At 50.6% G+C, this 25,739-nt stretch overlaps 1 protein-coding gene across 2 annotated transcripts in view; it reads right to left on the bottom strand.

Annotated features, from left to right (window-relative positions):
• Positions 1-3,444: 3,444 nt before the first annotated feature.
• The window catches only part of KMT2B (lysine methyltransferase 2B), a 76,703-nt gene continuing 54,408 nt past the window's right edge, over positions 3,445-25,739 (bottom strand). The window contains exons 26-37 of one of the 2 annotated variants that reach the window (XM_077456395.1): positions 24,170-24,330; positions 21,452-21,643; positions 19,842-21,363; positions 17,916-18,005; positions 17,597-17,685; positions 17,365-17,505; positions 17,163-17,237; positions 13,560-13,740; positions 13,347-13,454; positions 10,160-10,243; positions 9,952-10,081; positions 3,445-4,753 (exon numbers count right to left, since the gene is read on the bottom strand). In XM_077456395.1, the coding sequence (XP_077312521.1) occupies positions 4,478-4,753; positions 9,952-10,081; positions 10,160-10,243; positions 13,347-13,454; positions 13,560-13,740; positions 17,163-17,237; positions 17,365-17,505; positions 17,597-17,685; positions 17,916-18,005; positions 19,842-21,363; positions 21,452-21,643; positions 24,170-24,330 (3,049 nt within the window). In that variant the 3' untranslated portion in view covers positions 3,445-4,477. Of the gene's footprint in view, positions 4,754-9,951; positions 10,082-10,159; positions 10,244-13,346; positions 13,455-13,559; positions 13,741-17,162; positions 17,238-17,364; positions 17,509-17,596; positions 17,686-17,915; positions 18,006-19,841; positions 21,364-21,451; positions 21,644-24,169; positions 24,331-25,739 lie in introns of both variants that reach the window. The other variant, XM_077456394.1, reaches the window with a different exon arrangement.

Here is a 25,739-nt window from a genome sequence, read left to right on the forward strand (position 1 = left end):
CCAAGGGCTTAGCAGGATTCTTGCTTCCAGCCCCTATGGCAGCCGTTCTCAACCTTTTCAACACAGAGGAACCCTTGAAATGGTTCTCCGGTCTCGGGGGAAGCCCTGCTAAAAATTGGAAATCTGCAACTGATGATACATTAGTGTGATGGTCAGTGAGAAGAATGCTCCTTACACTTGTGATCATTGGGAAGAATTACCTCCTTACAGATAGCCAAAAAGATCAATGGTGTCAGTGGGGACTTATCTGAGAGGCAGAAATTGCCCAATGCTGGAGGAACCCCTACAACCTCTGGAGGAACCCTAACGTTCCTCGGAACCCTGGTTGAGAATAACTGCCCTATGGACAACCAGAAAATCAGGCTACGCGGTTGTCGATGAGTCTTACTCTAAAAGTAGATGAAGAATGGGCCCTCCACCAACCTCTCTTTTTGTATGCTCTGGGCTCCTGTGATATCCCCAATGTTGGGGATTACATGAAAAGGTAGGTCTGAAGGGACAGCATCCCTCAACGACCAAAGCCAAGCGCTCTGTACTCACAACAGACCCATACCAGAGACACCAAATCAGAAGTTTAAAACAAGCAATTACAATTGAAGCATAGAATTCCAGACATGCTCCACATGTTGTGGCAAGAAGGGGGGGGGGGGGGAGGGGTGGATCTAACTCAGCGGTGGACATCACTTTTTACTAGTTTAACCCATTCTGCTATGACATATCACAGCCATTATATAGGATGAAGTTTCCTTAAAAGGGGTTGTAAAGGTTTGTTTTTTATTTTCTAAATTGGTTCCTTTAAGCTAGTGCCCTGTTGGTTCACTTATCTTTTCCTTCGATTTCCCTTCTAAATGTTTTTTTTTTTCTTTGCTTTCTTTGAATTTCTCACTTCCTGTTCCTCCTCAGTAAGGTGTTCTTGCTGACTAAACACCGCTCGGATGATGGTGTGAAGTTTACTGAGGAGAAACCGGAAGTGAGAAATTAAGACAAAGAAAAAAAAAAAAACATTTAGAAGGGAAATCGAAGGAAAAGGTAAGTGAACCAACAATGCACTAGCTTAAAGGAACCAATTTAGAAAATAAAAAACAAACCTTTACAACCCCTTTAAGGAGAGAAGAAGGCGATATGCGAATTATGGAGTCCCAATATATAAGGAGGGAAGCTTACATGTCTGTGTTCAGCAGAACTCCAGAAAACTGGTCCATCCACGGTGGGCAACGGCCTCTGTTTATTGAATTCCCACTCAAAGGGAAACCGTTCCAACACACCGAGGTGTGGTTCCAGACTCTTCTGGGTGCTTCTTGTCTGCATAGGAGGAAAACCTCAAATAGCGGATGGAGTCAAAAGGTATTTGCAACTGTAGGGGGGATCTGAAAGACCCAGGGCTGGAGACAGCAGGCTGATCATCCAGATGCAGAGTAGTTTGTGCTTTATCAACAAAAAGGCCAAAATAGTCTCTTGTATGTTTGGGTTAATGGGAGAAGACCACAATTCTGCAAAAACAATCTGTGTGGACTCTGTAAGAGAGGAGGAGTCTGCAGAGAAAGACGTGGGAGCGCACATAGAGCCTCTACAGTCAGCATTTGTAAGGACTGGGTGAATTTGGCCACAGTCTTGCGCAGCTGGTATCAAGTTTGAGTGGAAGACCGCGCTGGACTGGTGCCGGTGTCCTATCATATAAGGTCCTCCATCCGATAGTGTCCGCTGCGTACTGCGCATGCGCAGTACACAGCAACACAGATTCCGAAAATTGCCGAGGATGAACGGCGCCTGTGCCGGGAGTCCAGGTTCTATCCCCACCATCCAAGTGGACATAGAGCAGGAATATAAAAGAGCAGAATGCAGCGAGGCCGAGCCCGAAGCGTGGCGAGCGAACCTCGCCCGCGAGGGGCCCTCTAATATTCACAACCCTATGTCCACTTGGATGGTGGGGCTACCACCTCCACTCACGGCGCAGGCGCCGTTCAGCTTCGGAGATTTTCCAAAGCTTCGTCTGCTCCGTACTGCGCATGCGCAGTACAACACGAACACTATATGATGGCAGAACACCGGTTAAGGCTGTCTAGTGGTAAGTTACTGCGTGGAAGATATAGAAAGAAAGAATTACTTCCAATGGGTTGTATCCCAATTGTAGGCGATAAGTGAATTACGCCGTTGGGGTCTAGGGCTGCTACCTTTTTGATAACGACACTGGAGGTGTTACCGAAGTGAACACTTGGGCGATTGGAGAGGAGCGCCCGATAGCCAAAAAGGAAAAAAAAAAGGTCCCTCTATGTGAACTGCAAGCTTAGCTACTGATAAGGCATTAGCTGTCAGTGGGTTATCCCTGAGGGGGGTGTTGAGGTTTGGGTGGGGGGGTTGGGTGTGCCTAGTCCATACCAGGGCCTATAGGTCTGGTATAGATTTTACCACTTGTCACCCACCATATAGTAAAATGACAGTGGCGGGGTGGCGCTCTCGTTGTGGGACAACGTCATATGATGGTGCCCCAGAACCGGCACGCAGTGCAGCCGCGCCCCTAGGCCAGTGATGGCGAACCTTGGCACCCCAGATGTTTTGGAACTACATTTTCCATGATGCTCAACTACACTGCAGAGTGCATGAGCATCATGGGAAATGTAGTTCCAAAACATCTGGGGTGCCAAGGTTCGCCATCACTGCCCTAGGCCGAAGAGGTGGCTCTTAACCCATGTGATCGGCCGTGTCCAATCACAGCCGGTCACATGTAAACAAGTGCCCTTTATCGGCTATCCTCTCCTCACACTGACAGAGTGCGAGGAGAGGGAAGGAGAGGAGAGCAGATCAGCAGCATCTCCTCCCAGGGGACATCTGAACAGGTAATCAGGGCACTGATTACAGTACAGCCCTCCCAGCAGTGCCCATTAGTGATGCCAGTCAGTGCCACCTACAGTGCTCCCTCATCAGCGCACATCAGTGAAGGAGATTACTTATTTAAAAAAATTTACCGGACAAAAGCTAAGAAATTTATTTAAATTTTTTCATTTTTTGGCAAAAAAAAAAAACCCAACAGTGATTAAAAACCACCAAAAGAAAACTATTTGTGTGAAAAAATAAAAATAAAATTTGATAAAAATGTCATATGGGTACCTTGTTACATGACCGCAATTGTCATTGAAAGTGTGGCGGCACTGAAAATTGGTCTGGGTATGGAGGGGGTGAAATTACACCGTAGGCAAGTGGCTAAGGGAAACGCCACAATTAAAAACCAGTTTGGGATCCCCCCCAAAAATTCATACCAGACCCTTAACTGAGCATGCAGCCTGTCAGGCTAGGAAAGGGGGGGGGGGGCGACTTTGGAGTTGAGCAATTATGAATGAAGCCTTAACGTTGATTGGTTACTTGGCTTGACTTTACCCCTGGCTCTGATTGCAAGCCAGCACCCTTCTCCTTCGGAAGCCTGTGGTTGAAAAGCACAGCACCTACACGTGACAAAATGTTTGTTTTATTTAAAATTCTAAACAGAAGGTGAAACAATGAAACATTTTTTCTCCCCCCCAGCAAGTCCTTAAATAAAAAAAGTGCATAGAAAACAATGTTCTTACAAATTCTTTGTACATTTATTTACACTCTCTCCTCAAGATGCTTGTCTCTTTAACAGACGCGATTTTCAAAACTTCAATTGCTCTCACCACTCGCTGCATTGCAAAAAAAATAATAAAATAAAATAATAATAATAAAAATAATAATAATAGAGAACAAAAAAAAAAAAAATATATATCAAAAAGATGGAGTCTGTCTGGTCAAGCTCCACATTTCAAGAAGCTCCATGTATTCCCGGTGGGTTATTGGTTTAATAAAAATGGTACAAAGCTGACGGAAGCAGGGGAGTATTTTTTTATTTTTGTACCCCCTTTGCAGGGCTGAGCAGGTGGTTAGCAGCAAAAAGGATTAAAAATGATTGTCACCCCCAAAACAGTACGTTTCCGTTTTTTGCTCCCCGATTTTGGATACGCTCTCTGAATGGGAGTGAATATAGACGGCAGGAGATCAATGAGTTAAAACAGCAAGGGGAGGGGGGGGGGGCGGGGGTGCCCATTGCTTGTTGCGTATTATGAGCGCCGCTCCTCGTTTTCCACAGCCGTTGCGAGAAAAACACGTGAGCTTACGGGGGGGCGAGCGCTAGCAGTTAGCAGCAAGGGAAGAGGGGGGGAGGGGGAGGTGTCCAGAGAGGAGACAATTCTTGAAGACCCTGAGAGGAAGGAGAGGTCTGCCCTGTACTCTAAATGACGGGCAAGCCAGGACAGAGGGTAAAGTGCGACTTCTTGTAATGTTGACCCCTCTCTGCCGAGCAGCGCCATCACCCGAAATCTTGCGTCCGCCGTGGAAGTGCCAGCACTTCCAGACCAGCACTTGCGGCCGTGGATTTTTATTTATTTTTTTGTAATTTTATTTTTTTATTCTTTTAAATTTTTTGTTCAATATTTTTTAATTTTTTTTATTTTTTTTTGATGTGCCTCGCTCAGTTCAGGAAACGGCGGCACTTTTTGGCACCACAGTTACAGTGCAGCTTGCTGCTGGCGTCCTCGATGGGGAACTTGTAGTCGTACGTCAGTTCCTCGCCGCGGTAAATGCTGCGAAGGGCAAAGATGACTATATGCTTCTGGCCTTCCACGTGGATGACGCGGGAGTAGCAGTTGGGCTCGCAGGAGTGATTGATGAAACGCGCCGCGTTGCCGTGCATGGTGGCGTCGACCACGTCGAAATCGTCAATGCGGAACATGTAACATCCGATTCCCTAGAATGGAGACAAAAATTAGGAATCAGTGGCAGTTCTGGTAACAACGAACCCACAAAATTAGAAATCAGTGGCAGTTCTGGAGACAACGAACCCACAAAATTAGAAATCAGTGGCAGTACTGGAGATAAACCCACAATATTATCAGTGGCAGTTCTTGAGACAAGGAACCCACAAAATTAGGATCAGTGGCAGTTCTTGAGACAACAAACCCACAAAATTAGAAATCAGTGGCAGTACTGGAGATAACGAACCCACAAAATTAGGAACAGTGGCAGTTCTGGAGACAACGAACCCACAAAATTAGGAATCAGTGGCAGTTCCAACGATAAACACCCATTTTAAATATTTTTTTTTTTTTTTTACACCTTTGAGGCCTTGTTTACATAGGGGCAGAATAAAGCTTACACTCATGTTTACCCACAAAGGGATGCACAGGTGTTCTGCGTGGGTGCAAGGCCTTGAATGCAGCCTCATGCATGTTAAAAAGTGGTTGTAAGGCCTGAAGGTACATTCTATGCATGAAGGTAAAAAAACCTTCTGTGTGCTGCTTCCCCCCCGCCCCCCAATACTTACCTAAGCCCCCTCTCAATCCAGCAATGTGCATATCCCAGGACTCCCTCTCCTCATTGGCTCCCACTGTGGTCAATCACAACCAGTGAGCCAATAATGAGAGAGCAGGGCCGTGTCTTATGAATGCATAGAGCGAGGCTCGGAAGCAAGTACCCACCAGGGCCCCTACAGCAAGCTGCTTGCTATTGGGGGCACTGGTCAAGGGGAGGACGACCCAGAAGCACCGACGGGGGACCTGAGAAAAGGAGGATCGGGGCTGCTCTGTGCAAAACTATTACACAGAGCACGGAAGTATGACAGTTTTTTTTTTTTTAAAGCAAAACCTATAATACCACTTTAAATTAGAATTAGAATCAGCGGTTGTGTCTGTGCAGCCAATGCGTGCCAACTGACACCAATGGTACTGCTGGCACGGGGATGCAAACACCACCTGAGCATCCCTATGCAGGTAAAACACAGCCCTCTAAAAGCGTACAAAAGAAGCGCCTTCCATTGAGGTCAATGGGAAACACACCAAACACGCACACAAGGTTCGATTTTACGGTCAGATGGCAAAAACATGCTGGTTGCTAAGTAGTGGGCACCCGCCTCTTCCCTAACAACCAGTGAACAGCTGATTGTTAAGGACCCGGTATATTCCGGCTTCCTTCTCAGTGGGTAAAGGATGCCCTTCTGCTCAGGCCCCACTTCGGTGGTCACCAAGAGAGCTGATGTTCAATGCTCCATCCTGTGTAGGAGCCTGTCTGGCCTTTCCCTGCCTCCCTCCCCCTGTAGATTCTGGGAGTCGATTGTTCCCTGCTGTGCGGCCCGCTGTCTCTCCGCCTCCTCCCCCTCTAGCGATGGCATCGCTCCTGCACAAGAGGAGCTGGAACATGCTGACCGCTGCGGGGAGCCATTATCACTGGTTAAGGAAGCTGGTAGATTCAGGCTCTTTAACAAAAACACCCACCAGCGTCCTAGCAACCAATAAATAGCTAGTTGTTAAGGAGCCGGCCCCTGACAGCGTCCTAAACAACCAGCTATTCGCGTACCTGCGCTGTAACCCAACGCATACTCGTCTGAATGATATCAGAGATGACGGCATTATCTCCATGTTAAAGGATAAGTACACTGTAAAACCAGGTGAACTTATCTTATAATAGACCACAGGCATTCTGAAGCTTGTAGTCCCCTGAATGCCTAAAGCAGAGGTCTTTTTAAACAAAAAGGGACAGTTTAATAACCTTTAGGCTTTAAGGGGGCCGGACTGTGGCCATTAGGAGTAGAAATCTCGCTGGCGTCAGTGGGAGCAACAGGGCCCCCGTCGCTGGCGTCAGTCGGAGCAACAGGGCCCCCGTCGCTGGCGTCAGTCGGAGCAACAGGGCCCCCGTCGCTGGCGTCAGTCGGAGCAACAGGGCCCCCGTCGCTGGCGTCAGTCGGAGCAACAGGGCCCCCGTCGCTGGCGTCAGTCGGAGCAACAGGGCCCCCGTCGCTGGCGTCAGTCGGAGCAACAGGGCCCCCGTCGCTGGCGTCAGTCGGAGCAACAGGGCCCCCGTCGCTGGCGTCAGTCGGAGCAACAGGGCCCCCGTCGCTGGCGTCAGTCGGAGCAACAGGGCCCCCGTCGCTGGCGTCAGTCGGAGCAACAGGGCCCCCGTCGCTGGCGTCAGTCGGAGCAACAGGGCCCCCGTCGCTGGCGTCAGTCGGAGCAACAGGGCCCCCGTCGCTGGCGTCAGTCGGAGCAACAGGGCCCCCGTCGCTGGCGTCAGTCGGAGCAACAGGGCCCCCGTCGCTGGCGTCAGTCGGAGCAACAGGGCCCCCGTCGCTGGCGTCAGTGGGAGCAACAGGGCCCCCGTCGCTGGCGTCAGTGGGAGCAACAGGGCCCCCGTCGCTGGCGTCAGTGGGAGCAACAGGGCCCCCGTCGCTGGCGTCAGTGGGAGCAACAGGGCCCCCGTCGCTGGCGTCAGTGGGAGCAACAGGGCCCCCGTCGCTGGCGTCAGTGGGAGCAACAGGGCCCCCGTCGCTGGCGTCAGTGGGAGCAACAGGGCCCCCGTCGCTGGCGTCAGTGGGAGCAACAGGGCCCCCGTCGCTGGCGTCAGTGGGAGCAACAGGGCCCCCGTCGCTGGCGTCAGTGGGAGCAACAGGGCCCCCGTCGCTGGCGTCAGTGGGAGCAACAGGGCCCCCGTCGCTGGCGTCAGTGGGAGCAACAGGGCCCCCGTCGCTGGCGTCAGTGGGAGCAACAGGGCCCCCGTCGCTGGCGTCAGAGGGAGCAACAGGGCCCCCCGTCGCTGGCGTCAGAGGGAGCAACAGGGCCCCCCGTCGCTGGCGTCAGAGGGAGCAACAGGGCCCCCCGTCGCTGGCGTCAGAGGGAGCAACAGGGCCCCCCGTCGCTGGCGTCAGAGGGAGCAACAGGGCCCCCCGTCGCTGGCGTCAGAGGGAGCAACAGGGCCCCCCGTCGCTGGCGTCAGAGGGAGCAACAGGGCCCCCCGTCGCTGGCGTCAGAGGGAGCAACAGGGCCCCCCGTCGCTGGCGTCAGAGGGAGCAACAGGGCCCCCCGTCGCTGGCGTCAGAGGGAGCAACAGGGCCCCCCGTCGCTGGCGTCAGAGGGAGCAACAGGGCCCCCCGTCGCTGGCGTCAGAGGGAGCAACAGGGCCCCCCGTCGCTGGCGTCAGAGGGAGCAACAGGGCCCCCCGTCGCTGGCGTCAGAGGGAGCAACAGGGCCCCCCGTCGCTGGCGTCAGAGGGAGCAACAGGGCCCCCCGTCGCTGGCGTCAGAGGGAGCAACAGGGCCCCCCGTCGCTGGCGTCAGAGGGAGCAACAGGGCCCCCCGTCGCTGGCGTCAGAGGGAGCAACAGGGCCCCCCGTCGCTGGCGTCAGAGGGAGCAACAGGGCCCCCCGTCGCTGGCGTCAGAGGGAGCAACAGGGCCCCCCGTCGCTGGCGTCAGAGGGAGCAACAGGGCCCCCCGTCGCTGGCGTCAGAGGGAGCAACAGGGCCCCCCGTCGCTGGCGTCAGAGGGAGCAACAGGGCCCCCCGTCGCTGGCGTCAGAGGGAGCAACAGGGCCCCCCGTCGCTGGCGTCAGAGGGAGCAACAGGGCCCCCCGTCGCTGGCGTCAGAGGGAGCAACAGGGCCCCCCGTCGCTGGCGTCAGAGGGAGCAACAGGGCCCCCCGTCGCTGGCGTCAGAGGGAGCAACAGGGCCCCCCGTCGCTGGCGTCAGAGGGAGCAACAGGGCCCCCCGTCGCTGGCGTCAGAGGGAGCAACAGGGCCCCCCGTCGCTGGCGTCAGAGGGAGCAACAGGGCCCCCCGTCGCTGGCGTCAGAGGGAGCAACAGGGCCCCCCGTCGCTGGCGTCAGAGGGAGCAACAGGGCCCCCCGTCGCTGGCGTCAGAGGGAGCAACAGGGCCCCCCGTCGCTGGCGTCAGAGGGAGCAACAGGGCCCCCCGTCGCTGGCGTCAGAGGGAGCAACAGGGCCCCCCGTCGCTGGCGTCAGAGGGAGCAACAGGGCCCCCCGTCGCTGGCGTCAGAGGGAGCAACAGGGCCCCCCGTCGCTGGCGTCAGAGGGAGCAACAGGGCCCCCCGTCGCTGGCGTCAGAGGGAGCAACAGGGCCCCCCGTCGCTGGCGTCAGAGGGAGCAACAGGGCCCCCCGTCGCTGGCGTCAGAGGGAGCAACAGGGCCCCCCGTCGCTGGCGTCAGAGGGAGCAACAGGGCCCCCCGTCGCTGGCGTCAGAGGGAGCAACAGGGCCCCCCGTCGCTGGCGTCAGAGGGAGCAACAGGGCCCCCCGTCGCTGGCGTCAGAGGGAGCAACAGGGCCCCCCGTCGCTGGCGTCAGAGGGAGCAACAGGGCCCCCCGTCGCTGGCGTCAGAGGGAGCAACAGGGCCCCCCGTCGCTGGCGTCAGAGGGAGCAACAGGGCCCCCCGTCGCTGGCGTCAGAGGGAGCAACAGGGCCCCCCCGTCGCTGGCGTCAGAGGGAGCAACAGGGCCCCCCGTCGCTGGCGTCAGAGGGAGCAACAGGGCCCCCCGTCGCTGGCGTCAGAGGGAGCAACAGGGCCCCCCGTCGCTGGCGTCAGAGGGAGCAACAGGGCCCCCCGTCGCTGGCGTCAGAGGGAGCAACAGGGCCCCCCGTCGCTGGCGTCAGAGGGAGCAACAGGGCCCCCCGTCGCTGGCGTCAGAGGGAGCAACAGGGCCCCCCGTCGCTGGCGTCAGAGGGAGCAACAGGGCCCCCCGTCGCTGGCGTCAGAGGGAGCAACAGGGCCCCCCGTCGCTGGCGTCAGAGGGAGCAACAGGGCCCCCCGTCGCTGGCGTCAGAGGGAGCAACAGGGCCCCCCGTCGCTGGCGTCAGAGGGAGCAACAGGGCCCCCCGTCGCTGGCGTCAGAGGGAGCAACAGGGCCCCGTCGCTGGCGTCGGCAGATGGCGTTGGTGCCCCAAGGGCTGAATTAAAGTGAGCAAAAAGGCCATATTCAGCCCATGGGCCGCAGTTTGGAGACCTCTGGCCTACAAGATTCAAGTGACCCAATAACAGCGACCGTCTACTGACCTCTTCAAGAGGCGGTACCTGTCCTAAATGTTAAATGTCTCTGTGTACAGTGAAGGCTGAGAAGATGGCCACATATTGAAAGCAGCACAAGGGCTTCTGGGAAGAGGGCGTTACCTTGCTGTCATAGAATTTCTCCCTCTTGTCAGTCAGCACAGCTCGGATGACAATGCCCGAGTACTCGATGACCATCTCGCCAGCGTCAATGTTCCTCTTACAGAACAGGCCCCTGCCGTGGATAGATGACCTGCAGAGAAGGACAGGTGGTGATGGACGGGTCAAAAGAAAACTGATGCCAACCAACCTCTCCCAGCACGTCACTTACCTGTACACGCCCACAGCCTCTTTGGATGTTTTCTTCAGGTGGCGGAACCTCATTGCCATTGGAAGGTCCAAGCTGGTCGCTCGCCTAAGAAAAAAAAAAAAAAAAAAAAAGAAGAGCGATTTTAACCACTTCGATCCCAGGCACTTTCATCCCCTTCCTGCCCAGGCCAAATTTTCAGCGCTGTCACATTTTAAATGACAATTGTGCGGTCATGCATAATTTTTAGAATTTTTTTTTTTCACACAAATAGAGCTTTCTTTTGGTGTTAACCACCACTGGTGGAAAAAAAAAAAAAAAAAAGACAAAATATTTGTTATAAAATGTTGCATATAATCTTTCTTCATAAATTTAGGCCAAAATGTATTCTGCTCCATTTCTTGAAAATAACCCAAATCAGTGTACATCATTTAATCTGTAAAAAAAAAAAAAAAAAAAAAAAAATAAAAAGATGGAGTCCACAAACTATGTGACACTGATGTACTGACGGCCGATCTCATTTCTTGAGTCCCAAACAAGTCAGGACAGTACAAGTACCCCCCAAATGACCCCTTATTGGACAGACAGTCCAAGGTATTTAGCAAGAGGCATGGCAAGTTTTTTGAAGCTGTAATTTGTCACAATTTTTTGGGAAAGTTAAGTAAAAAAAAAATCATCTTTAAAATACTGTAAAAAGTGCATCCTATAAGTGGTGTGGAGATGACCAGGGACACATTAGGACATTTTTTATATATAAAGTTTTGCTCTGGTCACAGCATGTAAAAGAAAGAGAAATATATATGTATATACACACATATATATATATATATATAGATATATATATATATAGATATATATATATATATATATATATATATATATATAGATAGATAGATATATAGATAGATAGATATAAAATTGGGCTTTGGCTGTAACGCGTCACTATTTTTTAGCATCCCTATTCGGCCGCTAGCGGGGAGCTTTAAAGCGGGAGTGCACATAAAAACAAAAAATTATTAAAAGCCAGCAGCTACAAATACTGCAGCTGCTCCTGTATTAGGCAGGTATCTGCAACCCCCTGCCCCCTGAAAGGTGCCAATTGTGGCACCGGAGGGGGGGAGGGGGAATCAAATGAGCAGAAGTTTCACTTTTCGCTGGAACTCCGCTTTAAACCCCCGCTAGTGGCTGAAAAAGTGTTAAAACCGCCCCCGCAAAGCGCCACTGCGGCAGCAGTTTGCCAGCGCTGCCCCACTAATCTCAATGGGCAGGGGGCGCTTTAGGAGCGGTGTATACGCTCCTACAGTGCTGCAAAGATGCGGCTTGCAGGACTTTTTTTTTTTTACCGTCCTGCAAGTGCACCGCTCCAGTGTGTAAGCACTCGGGCTTTCACACTGGAGAGGCTCTTTACAGCCGCTATGCAGGCGCCATTTTTAGCGCTGTAGCACCTGTAAAGCGTCTTCAGTGTGAAAGTAGCCTTAGGGTAATTTTTTGTTTTTTTTTAACCACTTCAATACCGGGGGGCACTTAAACACCTTCCTGCCCAGACCAATTTTGAGCTTTCAGCGCTGTCGCACTTTGAATGACAATTGCGCGGTCCTGCTACACTGTACCCAAATGAAATTTGTATCATTTTTTTCCCACAAATAGAGATTTCTTTTGGTGGTATTTGATCACCTCTACGGTTTTTATTTTTTGCTAAACAAATAAAAAAATACCGAAAATTTAAAAAAAAAAATTTGCAAATAAGTAAGTTTTCTCCTTCACTGATGGGCACTGATGGGGTTACACTGATGGGCAATGATAGGGCGGCACTGATGGGCACCGATGAGGTGGCATTGATGGACACCGATATGTGGCACTGATGAGGTGGCATTGATGGACACCGATATGTGACACTGATAGGCGGCACTGATGGGCGACACGGATGGGCACTGATAGGTGGCACAAATTGGCACGGATGGGCATGGGTAGGCGGCACAGGTGGGCATGGGTAGGCGGCACAGGTGGGCATGGGTAGGCACTGATAGGCGGCACAGATGGGAACTGATAGGCGGCATTGTATTATAATATATTGCACTAATGGATGCCAATCAATAATGCATGCCAATCAGTGATGCCCATTGTGGGCACTGATTGGCATCCATTATGGGCACTGATTGGCATCCATTGTGGCACTGACTAGAATCCCTGGTGGTCTAGGGTGGCATGCCTTGTCCTTGGCATCCCTGGTGGTCTGGTGGCGTCCCTGGTGGTCCAGTGTGGGCATCCTCGGGGGGGCTGTGCTGATTATCGATCAGCACAGACCCCCCCTGTCAGAGGAGCAGCCGATCGGCTCTCCTCTACTCGCGTCTGACAGACGCGAGTGAGGAAAAGCCGATCACCGGCTTTTCCCATTTACACTGTGATCAGCCGTGATTGGACACGGCTGATCACGTGGTAAAGAGTCTCCGTCGGAGACTCTTTACCGAGATCGTAGTTGCCGGGTGTCAGACTGACACCCCGCAACAACGATCGCCGCGATGCGCGCCCCCGGGGGCGCGCAGCGGCTCATAATCCTGATCACGTCATATGACGTCCGGTCAGGATTATGAAACCACTTTGCCTCCGTCCATTTGCTATAGGGCGGGCGGCAAGTGGTTAAATATCAGTTACCTCCACCGCGCAGCTCGTTTTGCACAGAGTGGCCCTGAACCTGCTCTTCTGGGGTCCCCGGCAGCTCTCGCAGCTCCTCCCCACATCAGATAACCCACTAGGAGAAGCACTTCCGAGGGGGTTACCTTGCGGGCGGCGCTCCCGAGTCCAGCATTTGTGTCTATAAAAACACAGAATTACAGACTCCCTTACCGGAGAGGGAGATGTACCCAACAACCTGCAGTGCAAGTATCTCCCTGCTTCATCCATTCTGTGGATATGTGCTCCCTAAAACCTCACCTGCTGCTTGATTATCCCCCAACCAGTCACCAGGGGGCATGACTGACATGAGGAAGCAAAGCTCTGTCTCTACCAAGATAATCATCTCAACATACAAAAGATCTAGCGCCGGACAAGGTATAAGCAAGTCAGTAACGGGTTAACAGACCAGCAGGGAGCCTATAGGCATGGTCACTAGTCATATGCCCTCTGCTTGCCTTCCACGGTGCAGGTCCTGTAATATCTGTGCACAACTTCTGACATATCTGTGAATGATAGGCAGAAGTGCAAGTCGTGTTACCTGGTGGACTTCAGCTGCACTTCCTCTTCCTCCTCCTCATACGCACACAACTCCGGCAGCGTGCGGTGCTGAGAGGCCAGGAAATTGAACATGTCAAATGTACTCTTCCTACAAAATAAAAATAAAAACAAAACGACATGGCCGGTGAGAAAAGCCGCAACACCCAAACAGCCCACTAGGTGGATACCTCACAGGACAGAATGCTACACCCACCTGACGTAGAACTCGCTGCGAGCGCAGCCCGTCGCGTTCACCAATAACTCTTCCTCATCCACCTCCTGGTGGTGGAAATGGAATTTGTAACCCCGGCAGCGCTCAGCGCCGGTCAGCTGTTCCAGCAGGAAAAGCACGGCGTCGTGCTGAACCCCCAACATCCGCGCCCCACTCAGACCGGCTGCAGGGAAAATATAAATACTAGCGTTAAATCGCACAGAATTGTACTTAAAAGGAATACTTCACTCTGCTGTAGAATGATCCGTACAGTTGTGTCTCTTGAAATACTTTCCCCTCAGATTTTTCACGGTCTCTGCGGCGTATTCGCCGTAAGAAGACCTTTATCAGGGCGGGAGAGGGCCCTCCCACCGCGCTCTGGCCGTCTCTGCTGCTTACCGGAGCCATCGTAGAGGCCGAGACGATTGCGTCCTTTTCCTGACAGGCCTGGAACCGAGCGAGGGAAAGACGGCCCCTCCAATCGGCTCCATAACATTGGATGACGAAAGTGACGTCAAGCGTCACTAACGCCCAATGGTCTTAAAAGGAGAATTTTTTTTTTTTTTTTGTATTTAAGTGTAAATATGAGATCTGAGGACTTTTTGACCCCTCGGCTCTTAAAGAGGTCCTGTCACGCTTTTTGTCTATTACAAGGGATGTTTACATTCCCTGTAACAGGAATAAAAGTGACCCAAAAATGTTTTTTTTTTAACCAGTTGCCGACCAGCGCACTCCGATGTACGTCGGCAGAATGGCACGGGCAGGCAAATGGGCGTACATGTACGTCCCTTTAAAATTTGTCGCCCTGCCTTTGGGAGCACGCTCCCGCGCTGGTCGGGACCCCCGTGAGTCCGGTCGCGGGACCCGCGGACTCGATCGCCGCGGGCATACCCGCGATCGTCTCACGGAGCGGCCGAATGAAGAAATGCCGTTGTAAACAGCATTTCTCCATTCTGCCTAGCAACTAGTGACGCTGATCTCTGCTCCATGTGATTGGAGCAGAGATCAGTGTTCACTAAATGAAAGCCCAACCCCCCCACAGTTAGTAACACACCCCTAGGAACACTTAACCCCTACACTGCTACCCCCTGGTTAACCCCTTCACTGCCAGTGTCATTTACACAGGAATCACTGCATTTATATAGCACTGATTGCTGTATAAATGACAATGGTCCCAAAAATGTGTCAAAAATGTCCGATGTGTCCGCCACAATGTCGCAGTCACAATAAAAATCGCTGATCGCCGCCATTACTAGTAAAAAAAAAATAATAATAAAAATGCCATAAAACTATCCCTTATTTTGTAAACGCTATAACTTTTGCGCAAACCAAATCACTAATTGCGATTTTTTTTTTACCAAAAATATATAGAAGAATACGTATCGGCCTAAACTGAGGGAAAAAAATGTTTTTTAATATATTTTTAGGGGATATTTATTATAACAAAGAAAAAAATAATGTGTTTTTTCAAAATTGTCGCTCTATTTTTGTTTATAGCGCAAAAAATAAAAACCGCAGGGGTGATAAAATACCAGCAAAAGAAAGCTCTATTTGTGGGAAAAAAAGGACGTCAATTTTGTTTGGGAGCCACGTCGCACGACCGCGCAATTGTCAGTTAAAGCGACGCAGTGCCGAATCGCAAAAAGTGGTCTGGTCTTTGACCAGCAAAATGGTCCGGTCTGTAAGTGGTTAAAAGAACAGTGTAAAAATAAAATTAAAAGAAATTAGAAAAAAAATAAATAAAATTGAAGCGCCCTGTCCCGCCGAGCTCGCCCGCAGAAGCGAACGCATACGCAAGTCGGGGCCGCATATGAAAACGGTGCTCAAACCACACATGTGAGGTATCGCCATGATCGGTAGAGCGAGAGCAATAATTCTAGCCCTAGAACGCCACTGTAACTGAAAACCGGTAACTTGTAGAAATTTTTAAATGTTGCCTATGGAGATTTTTAGGGGTCAAAGTTTGTCGTTATTCCACGAGCGGTAGCAATTTTGAAGCGCGACATGTTGGGTATCAATTTACTCGGGATAACATCTTTCACAATAAAGAAAAAAAAAAAAAAATTGGGCTAACAACTTTTTTTTGTCAAAAAAGTGTTTTTCCTAAAAAAAAAAAAAAAAAAAAAAAAAAAAAAAAAAAAAAAAAATGCACTTGTAAGACAGCTGCACAAATATGCGGAGACAAAGCATTGCAATGACTGCCATTTCCAGGGTCAAAAAGAGGCTCGGTCCTTAGGTGGTTAACCACTTACAGACCGGACCATTTTGCTGGTCTAAGACCAGACCACTTTTTGTGATTCGGCACTGCGTCGCTTTAACTGACAATTGCGCGGTCGTGGCGGCGTGGCTCCCAAACAAAATTGACGTCCTTTTTTTCCCACAAATAGAGCTTTCTTTTGGTGGTATTTGATCACCCCTGCGGTTTTTATTTTTTGCGCTATAAACAAAAATAGAGCGACAATTTTGAAAAAAAAAAAGGCATTATTTTTTACTTTTTGTTATAATAAATATCCCCCAAAAATATATAAAAAAAACATTTTTTTTCCCCTCAGTTTAGGCCGATACGTATTCTTCTACATATTTTTGGTAAAAAAAAAAATTAAAAAAAAAAATCGCAATAAGCGATTATTGATTGGTTTGCGCAAAAGTTATAGCGTTTACAAAATAGGGATAGTTTTATGGCATTTTTATTAATAATTTTTTATTATTTTTTTTTTTCACTAGTAATGGCGGCGATCAGCGATTTTTATTGTGACTGCGACATTTTGGCGGACACATCGGACATTTTTGGGACATTTATACAATAATCGGTGCTATACAAATGCAGTGATTCCTGTGTAAATGACACTGGCAGTGAAAGGGTTAACCAGTGGGTGGCAGTGTAGGGGTTAAGTGTTCCTAGGGGTGTGTTACTAACTGTGGGGGGGTTGGGCTTTCATTTAGTGAACACCGATCTCTGCTCCAATCACATGGAGCAGAGATCAGCGTCACTAGTTGCTAGGCAGAATGGAGAAATGCTGTTTACACGCCATTTCCTCCATTCAGCCGTCCCCGTGAGACGATCGCGGGTATGCCCGTGGCGATCGAGTCCGCGGGACCCGCGCCCGGACTCACGGAGGTCCCGACCGGCGCGCTCGCGATGGCGGGAGCGGCATTGAAGATTGGACGTACCTGTACGCCAATATGCCTGCCCGTGCCATTCTGCCGACGTACATCGGCGTGCGCTGGTCTGGAACCGGTTAAGGGATGATCAAGGGGATAAATATGTGCCTAACCAGCGTTTCGTGCGTACAGTTTGCTGCTTTTAACAGGGATCTAGTTGTGCTTAGCAGGGAATGAACAAAGAAGATCGCTCGTCATCGCACGCATGCTCTTTGTTTACATTCACAGAGCTGCGTTCAGGGCAGCTCAGAGCCGTTCACCAGGTGGGCCAATCATTGGCCCGGGGACTAGCATGTGGTGCGACGAATCACAGCATAGCCAGGCGTGCGGATCAAGCACTAAGTATGCGACCCAGAGCAGGGGGGCCGCTTTGCCGCCGTACATCCTCGTGATGCCGCCAGCAAGTGGATGAGTACAGTCCTATGGAAAGGATCCTGTGCTTACCAGAGAAGGAGAGATGTCTAAGTCTTGCCAAACTTCGAGCCTCTTGTACCTTTTCCACTACAGTCTTCCACGCACCTGTACAACAAGAGCACACTTAGATTACACTGTAACAAATGACTGAAGGCGGTTATTATGAATATTTAGTTATATGGCGAAAGCATGAAGAAGCCAGCATGCCCAGTGTGGCAGGAAAGGCACTTACCTTCAGCGCTATCAGACTGCGTATAGAAGCCATCTTCACTGATGATCTCAAATCGCAGATGCGGCCTGCCTTTCTTGGGTAACAAGTTCTCCTTCTCCTCAAGAAAACGTTCTTCAAAGTCCTCGAAGCTGGGAGAGAAATCTGCTAGAAAACAGAAGGAACAAGAAATGTCATGATGCGCGAATGGCTACCTCGGCAAGATAGAGTGCAGGAGTGCAGTTCTTATCAGTACCAGCAGAGGGCTCGGAGCACGGAGATTCTTTGGGCAAATCTAGAGAAGTGTCTTCTGTTTTCACATCCACCGTCAGATCTACAAAAATCCTGGTAGGCCAAAATAAAAACAAACACAGTTAAAGAGTAACAGTCCACTTTGAGGAATAATCACATAAAAAATAAAAATAAAAAAATAAATTAATTAGTAGTATAGGCAAAAAATTTGCAAAACGCAAATTGGTCATAAGATCAGTGTTGCTGTAATTAAGAATGCAGAGCATTGCACCCGCAATAAGGGGGTCGTGGTGGCAATACAAAGCTTCAAAGTAAACACTCACTCGCTATCCAAACTTAGCTCGTCTTCATCCATGGAGTCGGGGTCCACAAACTCTTTGAACATTGACGTTTTGATGCGATTCCGTCTGGACCTAACACACAGAGGAAAAACGAGAAGCTGAAATCCAACAGCCAAAACTAAAAATCTCTTTATAGAGAAGGCAGAGGTGGAGAGAGGGTAGAGCGAGAGAATGAAAATAAATAAAAGACCGAGAGCGCGACAGCAAGAGGCAGAGCCAGAGAGCGAGAAAAAGACAGACCGAGACAGAGAGAGAGACAGAGAGACAGAGACCGAGACAGAGAGACAGAGACCGAGACAGAGAGACAGAGACCGAGACAGAGAGACAGAGACCGAGACAGAGACCGAGACAGAGAGACAGAGACCGAGACAGAGAGACAGAGACCGAGACAGAGACCGAGACAGAGAGACAGAGACCGAGACAGAGACCGAGAGACAGAGACCGAGACAGAGAGACAGAGACCGAGACAGAGAGACAGAGACCGAGACAGAGAGACAGAGACCGAGACAGAGAGACAGAGACCGAGACAGAGAGACAGAGACCGAGACAGAGAGACAGAGACCGAGACAGAGAGAGAGACCGAGACAGAGAGAGAGACCGAGACAGAGAGAGAGACCGAGACAGAGAGAGAGACCGAGACAGAGAGAGAGACCGAGACAGAGAGAGAGACCGAGACAGAGAGAGAGACCGAGAGAGACCGAGAGAGAGACCGAGACCGAGAGAGAGACCGAGACCGAGAGAGAGACCGAGACCGAGAGAGAGACCGAGACCGAGAGAGAGACCGAGACCGAGAGAGAGACCGAGACCGAGAGAGAGACCGAGACCGAGAGAGAGACCGAGACCGAGAGAGAGACCGAGACCGAGAGAGAGACCGAGACCGAGAGACAGACACACAGAGAGACAGACAGACAGAGAGACAGACAGACAGAGAGACAGACAGACAGAGAGACAGACAGACAGAGAGACAGACAGACAGAGAGAGAGACAGACAGAGAGAGAGCCAGACAGAGAGAGAGCCAGACAGAGAGAGAGCCAGACAGAGAGAGAGCCAGACAGAGAGAGAGCCAGACAGAGAGAGAGCCAGACAGAGAGAGAGCCAGACAGAGAGAGAGCCAGACAGAGAGAGAGCCAGACAGAGAGAGAGCCAGACAGAGAGAGAGCCAGACAGAGAGAGAGCCAGACAGAGAGAGAGCCAGACAGAGAGAGAGCCAGACAGAGAGAGAGCCAGACAGAGAGAGAGCCAGACAGAGAGAGAGAGCGAGAGCGAGCCAGAGAGAGCGAGCCAGAGAGAGCGAGCCAGAGAGAGCGAGCCAGAAAGACCGAGAGCGCGAGAAAAAAAAAAAATAAGAAAGGGCGTTGAAGTATTTCAGTATTTCTTGGGCCCTGTCAAAAGGCATTTGTTTCCATCAGCCCTCCTCCTCCTCCCCCAGTTCAAGTCTATGGAAACAGAAAAGCAGCAGCAAGGGTCGGAAGCGCCGGTCAATGAAGGTCGTCAGGAGTGTCTCAAAATCAAAAGTACCCAGCAACTGCCCATCAACAGCAGCCCTAAAAACTGAAATTACAGGCAGCTTACGGACACCTACCCGTCCGATCATTACGCCACAGGCAGACCCCAACAGGATTATTCTTCAATGGCTTTCAACAGCAGCCTTGTTCCTCTGAAATGCGTTGGCTTTATTTTATCGTTGGTTACTCCAAACAAAAACGTATGGTAAACCTGCATCTACTGTGTGCTCCTTTACTTCCACCTTCCTTAACATGCGGAATCGACCACTAGGCCATGCCCGAGGCAACAGCCCACCATCTCCTTCTCAAGTCGGACACTAAATCTCTGGAAGTAAATCCTGCCCATCCTGTCCACCCCCAAAAGTCAACTTTAAAACAAAAAACAAACCCTTTGGCCCGTACCTTGTGGTGGTCACCGTCTCAGAAACACAGTTGATAGCGATGGGCTGTATAATGGCGTCCGGGTCGAGGTCTTCCAGTTTATCCAACATATCCAATTTGGGTTTCTTTCTGTGGGAGACGTTGTTGAGCACAGGACAGGGTCTCTTAGGGGCTTGCTGGATGGGTAGGTTCTTAGGGGGAGCGGGCTGTATGAGGGGTAGCTGCACTGGGGGTTGTATGTGTGGCTGCACCTGGGTCTGGACTGGGGAGGGAGCAACGCTTAGGAGTCCTGTGTTGACGGGAACACCCTGCAGGAGACAGGTTTGGGGGAGACCAGTGAGGGTGGGGGCCATCATTGTCGGCGCCCCAAAGTTCAGCTGCCCAGTGCCATGTACCATGTTCAGCATTGGGAGCACACGTAGTGTAATGGCTGGGCTGCCGGAGGGAGTTGCTTGCAGGAAAACAGTGCCTATGTTCTGGGTAGGGGCAGAGGACGTAGTAGACAAAACAGGGGCAGTAGTCTGAGGAAGACAAGCGAACTGAGTTTTCTGAGTGGGTTTTTGGGCGAACCTATTAGCCCTCAAAATGGGGTGCTTGATGACCGCATGAGAGTCGGTATTTGTCCCTTCTTGAAGCTGCCTAAACTGCCCCATATGGTCCAAGCTGTCATCTTGAACAGCAATGATCTGACCAGTGTTCTTGTTCACCAATAAAAACTTGGAGGCGGGTTTGCTCACAGGTCCATTAGGGGTTATGGGAAGGAGAGGGCGGCACACCCTTTGCACTTGAGGCGGGTCCCTGAGCGGAGGAGGTCCTTGAGAGGACTGGTAGCTTACACAATCTGTGCCGTTGGACAGCGAGACAGCGGCGCTCCCATTCTGCGTGATGGGAGAGGTGGACGCCATCGGAGACGGCACCCTCTCCTGCTGTTGGGTGGCGTGGTCCGCGTTGGTGCCATCGCCGCTTTTTAAGACAAAGTCAACAATTTCAGAAGGCAGGTGGGATGGCGTTTTGCCGCTGCTCAGAGAGCCGTTGTGGCTCTGCGGCGGGTCCTCGCTGTCCGTGCTGTCGTGAATACCGTCCAGCTGTTCGATGCGACCGGGCGGTGTGGACAAGAGGGGACTGAAAGGTTCGTTAGATACCACCGTCCGTGTCAACCCATAATACTGCTCTCCGGGCTCCTCCTCCGAACTGCTCGCCCCATCCTGTTCATCGGCCGGCAAAGCTGTACCAACCAAAAGCTGAGCGCCGCACTGCAGAGCTCCAGTGACCAGTTCGCTGTCCAGAGACGACATCACCTCCATGTCGGTCAAGAGCTGCGACGGCGCCTCAGAGGAAGAATGCTTTGAGAGAGGCGACGACGTTGCGGAAGGCGGAGGGCTTGCTGAATCCCGGGAAACCCGAGCTGAAGTCTGACGGGTGACCCGAGGAGGATATGGTGGTGGCGCTGGCGCCGGCGGTCTCCGGGTTCTCCGAAGGGGTGTAACTTCAGGATCGCTGACTGTCAGGATATGATGGGATAGAGAAGACGATGATGGACTCCCTGAAAAAGGAAACAGACGAGCGCAATCAGAAAGAATCCAATGAAAAAAAAAAAGATCGAGAGGTCATGTTTGTTCACTATAACTCACCTGGAGAAGGAAGCGGGCGAGAAAAGCCACCAAGGGGTTTTCGGGAAGGAGAGTAGTTTGGCATTTTTATCCTGGCACCCGAGAATGAGCGGGGAGCTGCTGCAGTAGTGATGGGCTCAGGAGGCGGCCAGTGGGAGAGTGAAGGGGTTTCTGGAGTTGAAGGGGTGGAGGCAGGAACGGCTTCTGCAATTTCTGGGGGGGGAAAAATAAAATAAAAATAGTGCCTTCAGGACCATGTCTCATAAGAGATTGTGCCGCTGGTCACATGCCACCAGTGCCAGAACCACCTAGATGAGGTAATACTCCCAAGAGCCGACCCATCACCAGCCCAGAAGGCTGAGAAAGCAATTGCAGGAGGTAAGTGGATTTTAGACCCCTTTCACACTGGGGCGGCGCTTTACCACCAATATCGCTGCGGTATTCGGACATTTTTACCCCCCGCTAAAGGGTTAAAACCACCGCAAAGTGATATGGCGGCGGTATAGCCGCGGTGCCACATTGATTTCAATGGGCAGGAGAGGTGTATACACCGCTCCAAAGATGCTGCTAGCAGGACTTTTTTATAGTCCTGCCAGCGCACCGCTCCAGGGTGAAAGTGTTTGGGGCTTTCACACTGGAGCGGCTCTTTCAGGGCGCTATTTTTAGCGCCGTAGCGCCCCAGTGTGAAAGGGGTCTTTGCGATCCTGTCACCAACATGGTCGCTCTTCTAAAATATTCCTTCAGTAGAAGATAACTCACAAAAACAGGAAACCCATCAGCTGGATTAAAGGGTAGGTTCACCTCTAACAGGTTACTTACACCCATATTTAGGATGCAACATGTTACAATAAAGCACCTGATCACCCGTCCAGAGACAGCAGGGGTTCTACTCCCCGCACCCACTGTCACCATTTAAAAGCAGCCATTCGAATAAATGAACTACAAGTACCATCATCCAATACAGCAGACTGTTTGTGGTTTCTCAGTGAACGGAGTGAATGTTCTCGTAGTTAATGGAGTCTTCCTGCAGTGCAGTAACTGCCTGCCCATACCGGGAGGTACGATCAGACAGCTGACAGTCTGCAGGAGCCTGGCACTGCACCCTCAATATGTTGAACGGGGGGGGGGGGGGGGTGCAATGCCTTATGCCTTGTACACACGATCGGACATTGCGACCACAAAAGCCGCCAGACTTTTTCCAACGGATTTTAGCAGAAACTGGTGTTGCATACACACGGTCGGACAAAGTTGTCAGAAAATCCAATCATTCAGAACAGGGCTGACGTTCGTTGCGTACGACAGGACTACGTAGAGGCTAGTAACCAATAGCTTTGGTCTCGTAATTTAATCTGAGCATGCGTGGCACTTTGTCCGTCGGAATTCTCTAAAAATGATTGGAAAAATTCCGATCTGATTTTTTTTGTCTGGAAAATTTTAGATCTTGCTCTTAAATTTTTTCCGGCGGAATTTCCAACGGAAAAGGTCTGATGGAAAATCTGTGTGTTTTTCTCTAACAATATAATCCGATCGGACCTTTTCCGTCGGAATTTCTGACAGTGTGTACAGAGCATTACAGGCTGCAGAATAACAAAAAAAAAATAAAAAATAAAAAGATACACACGCTTTTTTTTTAAACTTGCAAAAAGATGTGAATTTATTATTTGCTGAACAGTTTTTTTTGTCCTTTGAGGGCCAGTTCACAAAGCAGAAAATGCAGTCCGGATGCGTTTCTGCATGGACATTTTTGCTTTTTTTTTTTCCTGTAATGCATTTTGCTACATTCCAGTGCGGAGGGAGAAAAAATGCAGCATTTTTTTTTTCTTTATTTCCTTATTAAATTTTTCTTATAAACAATTTATTTTTTTATTCTTGGATATATATTTATCAAACACCAACACAATTTGCCAATATTATATCCCACCACCACTCTCATCCAACTTTTTATTAATTAAAAGTCCTGCAAAAAAAAAAAAAAAGGCAGCAGCTACAAATACTGCAGCTGCTGACTTTTAATAAAGACACTTACCTGTCCAGCGAGCCCGCAATGTCAGCCGCACGAGGCCGATCCGTCCATCGAATCGGGTGCAGGTGCTGCCATCTAAACGAAGGAAAACAGGCAGTGGAGCCTTGTAGCTTCACTGCCGTTTCCTACTGTGCATGTGCGAGTCAAGCAGCGCTTGGCAGATGGCCCGTTGTTTTCTGGGACGCACACGTCCCAGAAAGACAACAGGGCAGCTCGCCGAAGAGGAGGAAGCACCACGGAATAGGAAAAGGCAGATTAGGAAGACTGCCTAGCAACAGGGGTTTCTGGTAAGTAAAAAAAATAAATAAAAAAATTATGATTTTTCAAAAGTTTTTTTTTTATTTTTTTTTGGTGAAGGTTAATGTCTATTTTTTTTTTTTTTTTTAATACGGACACTCACCTGTCACAGGGCCCAGGGATGTCGGCAGCATCCGAGGACCAAGGAACGGTTCAGCCTCGGGTGCCTGAACCGTCACTTGATCCACGGATGCTGCCGCCGCCACCTTCGATACGGGAATGAGGAATTGATTCCTTGCGGCTTCACTTCGCGGTTCCTTACTGCGCATGCGCGAGTCGCGCAGCACAATGAGAATGGTCTGCATCGTCTCTGGGACCCGTGTGCGCGTTTAGATAAAAGGTAACTGGCTCTTTACACCACCCCGTGTCTTCTGGATCTATAAATCTCCTATACACTTGTGTTGGTTCCGTCACCTTACCTTGGGCATGTCCAGGACTATGGACGATGGTCCTGTTAATGCACTGAGCTTCCTCTCCGTCAGATAAGATTTCACCTTCTTTTGGGCGATGTTCGACGACCCTGCATTTGTACCAGCAGCGGCGGCGAGCATCCAGGGTGCTCCAGTATAAACGTGAACACCTGAAAGACATTCCCAGCGCTGTAAGAGCAAAAAGTCTCAGCACAGACCCTGTAATCACAAACCGATTTCTCAAGACTGCAAATGAAAAAAAATAAATAAAAAAAAATCAGCTACCTGGAGACAAACTCATGGATAGGGACATTGCTTACTTACAACCTTTCCGTTTATGCCTATTCCTCTGTGGTACACAGGTGACACCTAGTGGTAGCATGGTATAGCCATCTTTTTAAAGTGGACATCTAAACTGCTCATATTTTACCTTACCTGGTTACTCATCACACCCAAGCCCCTCCCCCCCACCCGGTTCAACATGCTAATGCCCTTTGTCATGTAGCCATGGGAGGGATCCTTGGAGTTATGCAAATATCAAAATGCCTCCTAATAAAGAGCTCCACTGTCTGTTTTCTTAAAAAAATAAAAATACCTCCTTTACCCGATTTCACGTCGGCTCCCGGCGCTCATGTACCCGGCCGAATCTCCTCTCTGCCCATCTAATAGAAGCAGCGGGTGTGGCTGAGATTTGCCCCGCTGACGTCAGTGGGACACGAGGAGGCGAGGGGAGACGGGCCGGTCATGCGATCGCCGGGAGCTGCCTTGAGATATGGTAAAAGGTGATTTTTTTTTTTAAATAAAAAAAAATAAAAAACAGACAGCGGAGCGCTGTAATAGGAAACAAAACAGATATTATTGGCATACATTAGTTATTCCTGTAACAGGAGGGGGGTGGGGCGGCACGGTCACTAGGTGACACGCAGAAAGGGTAAGGGGGGGGGCGCAGAGAGGACAGACACAGGGAGAGCAGAGCCGCGGATAACAGAGGCACTTAAGACCTCGATGTCAGGGCTCAGCGGTCATGATTATTGTGGTCCGTTTACATAATACGTTGCGGACGCTGGCGGTAAAGTGGCGCTTTACCGTAATTTTAGCCACGTTATGTGATCGCTAACGGGAAAGTTGCAGCGCTGCCCCATTGTTTTCTATGGGAAGGGGAGCTTTAGCAGCGGTAAATACACTGCTCCTACAGCGCTCCAAAGATGCGACTTGCAGGACTTTTTTGACCTTCCTGCAAGAGCACAGCTCCAGTGTGAAAGCCTGACAGCAGCGGCTGTTTCAGGGCGCTTTGTAAGCACTATTTTTAGCGTTGTAGTGCCTGCAAAGTGTGAAAGGGGCCTAAGGGAGGGGAGAAGCTGCAAAGATAAGCCTGTGGTTTTTTTTTGTGTGTTACAGGGGTCCAAATTACATAGCACAAGCACTGTGCTGTATAAAATGCTTTAAAGGAGCAGGATCCATATTTTTTGGGGGATGGACGCACGCTTTAAGTGCCAAAGTTTGTTGCCATTCCACGAGCAGGCGCAATTTTGAAGCATGACATGTTGGGTATCAATTTACTTGGCGTAACATTGTCTTT

This window comes from Lithobates pipiens, unplaced genomic scaffold, assembly GCF_037356315.1.
Source record: "Lithobates pipiens isolate NorthernLeopardFrog02 unplaced genomic scaffold, aLitPip1_a1.2 Scaffold_27, whole genome shotgun sequence".
Taxonomy (NCBI): domain Eukaryota; kingdom Metazoa; phylum Chordata; class Amphibia; order Anura; family Ranidae; genus Lithobates; species Lithobates pipiens.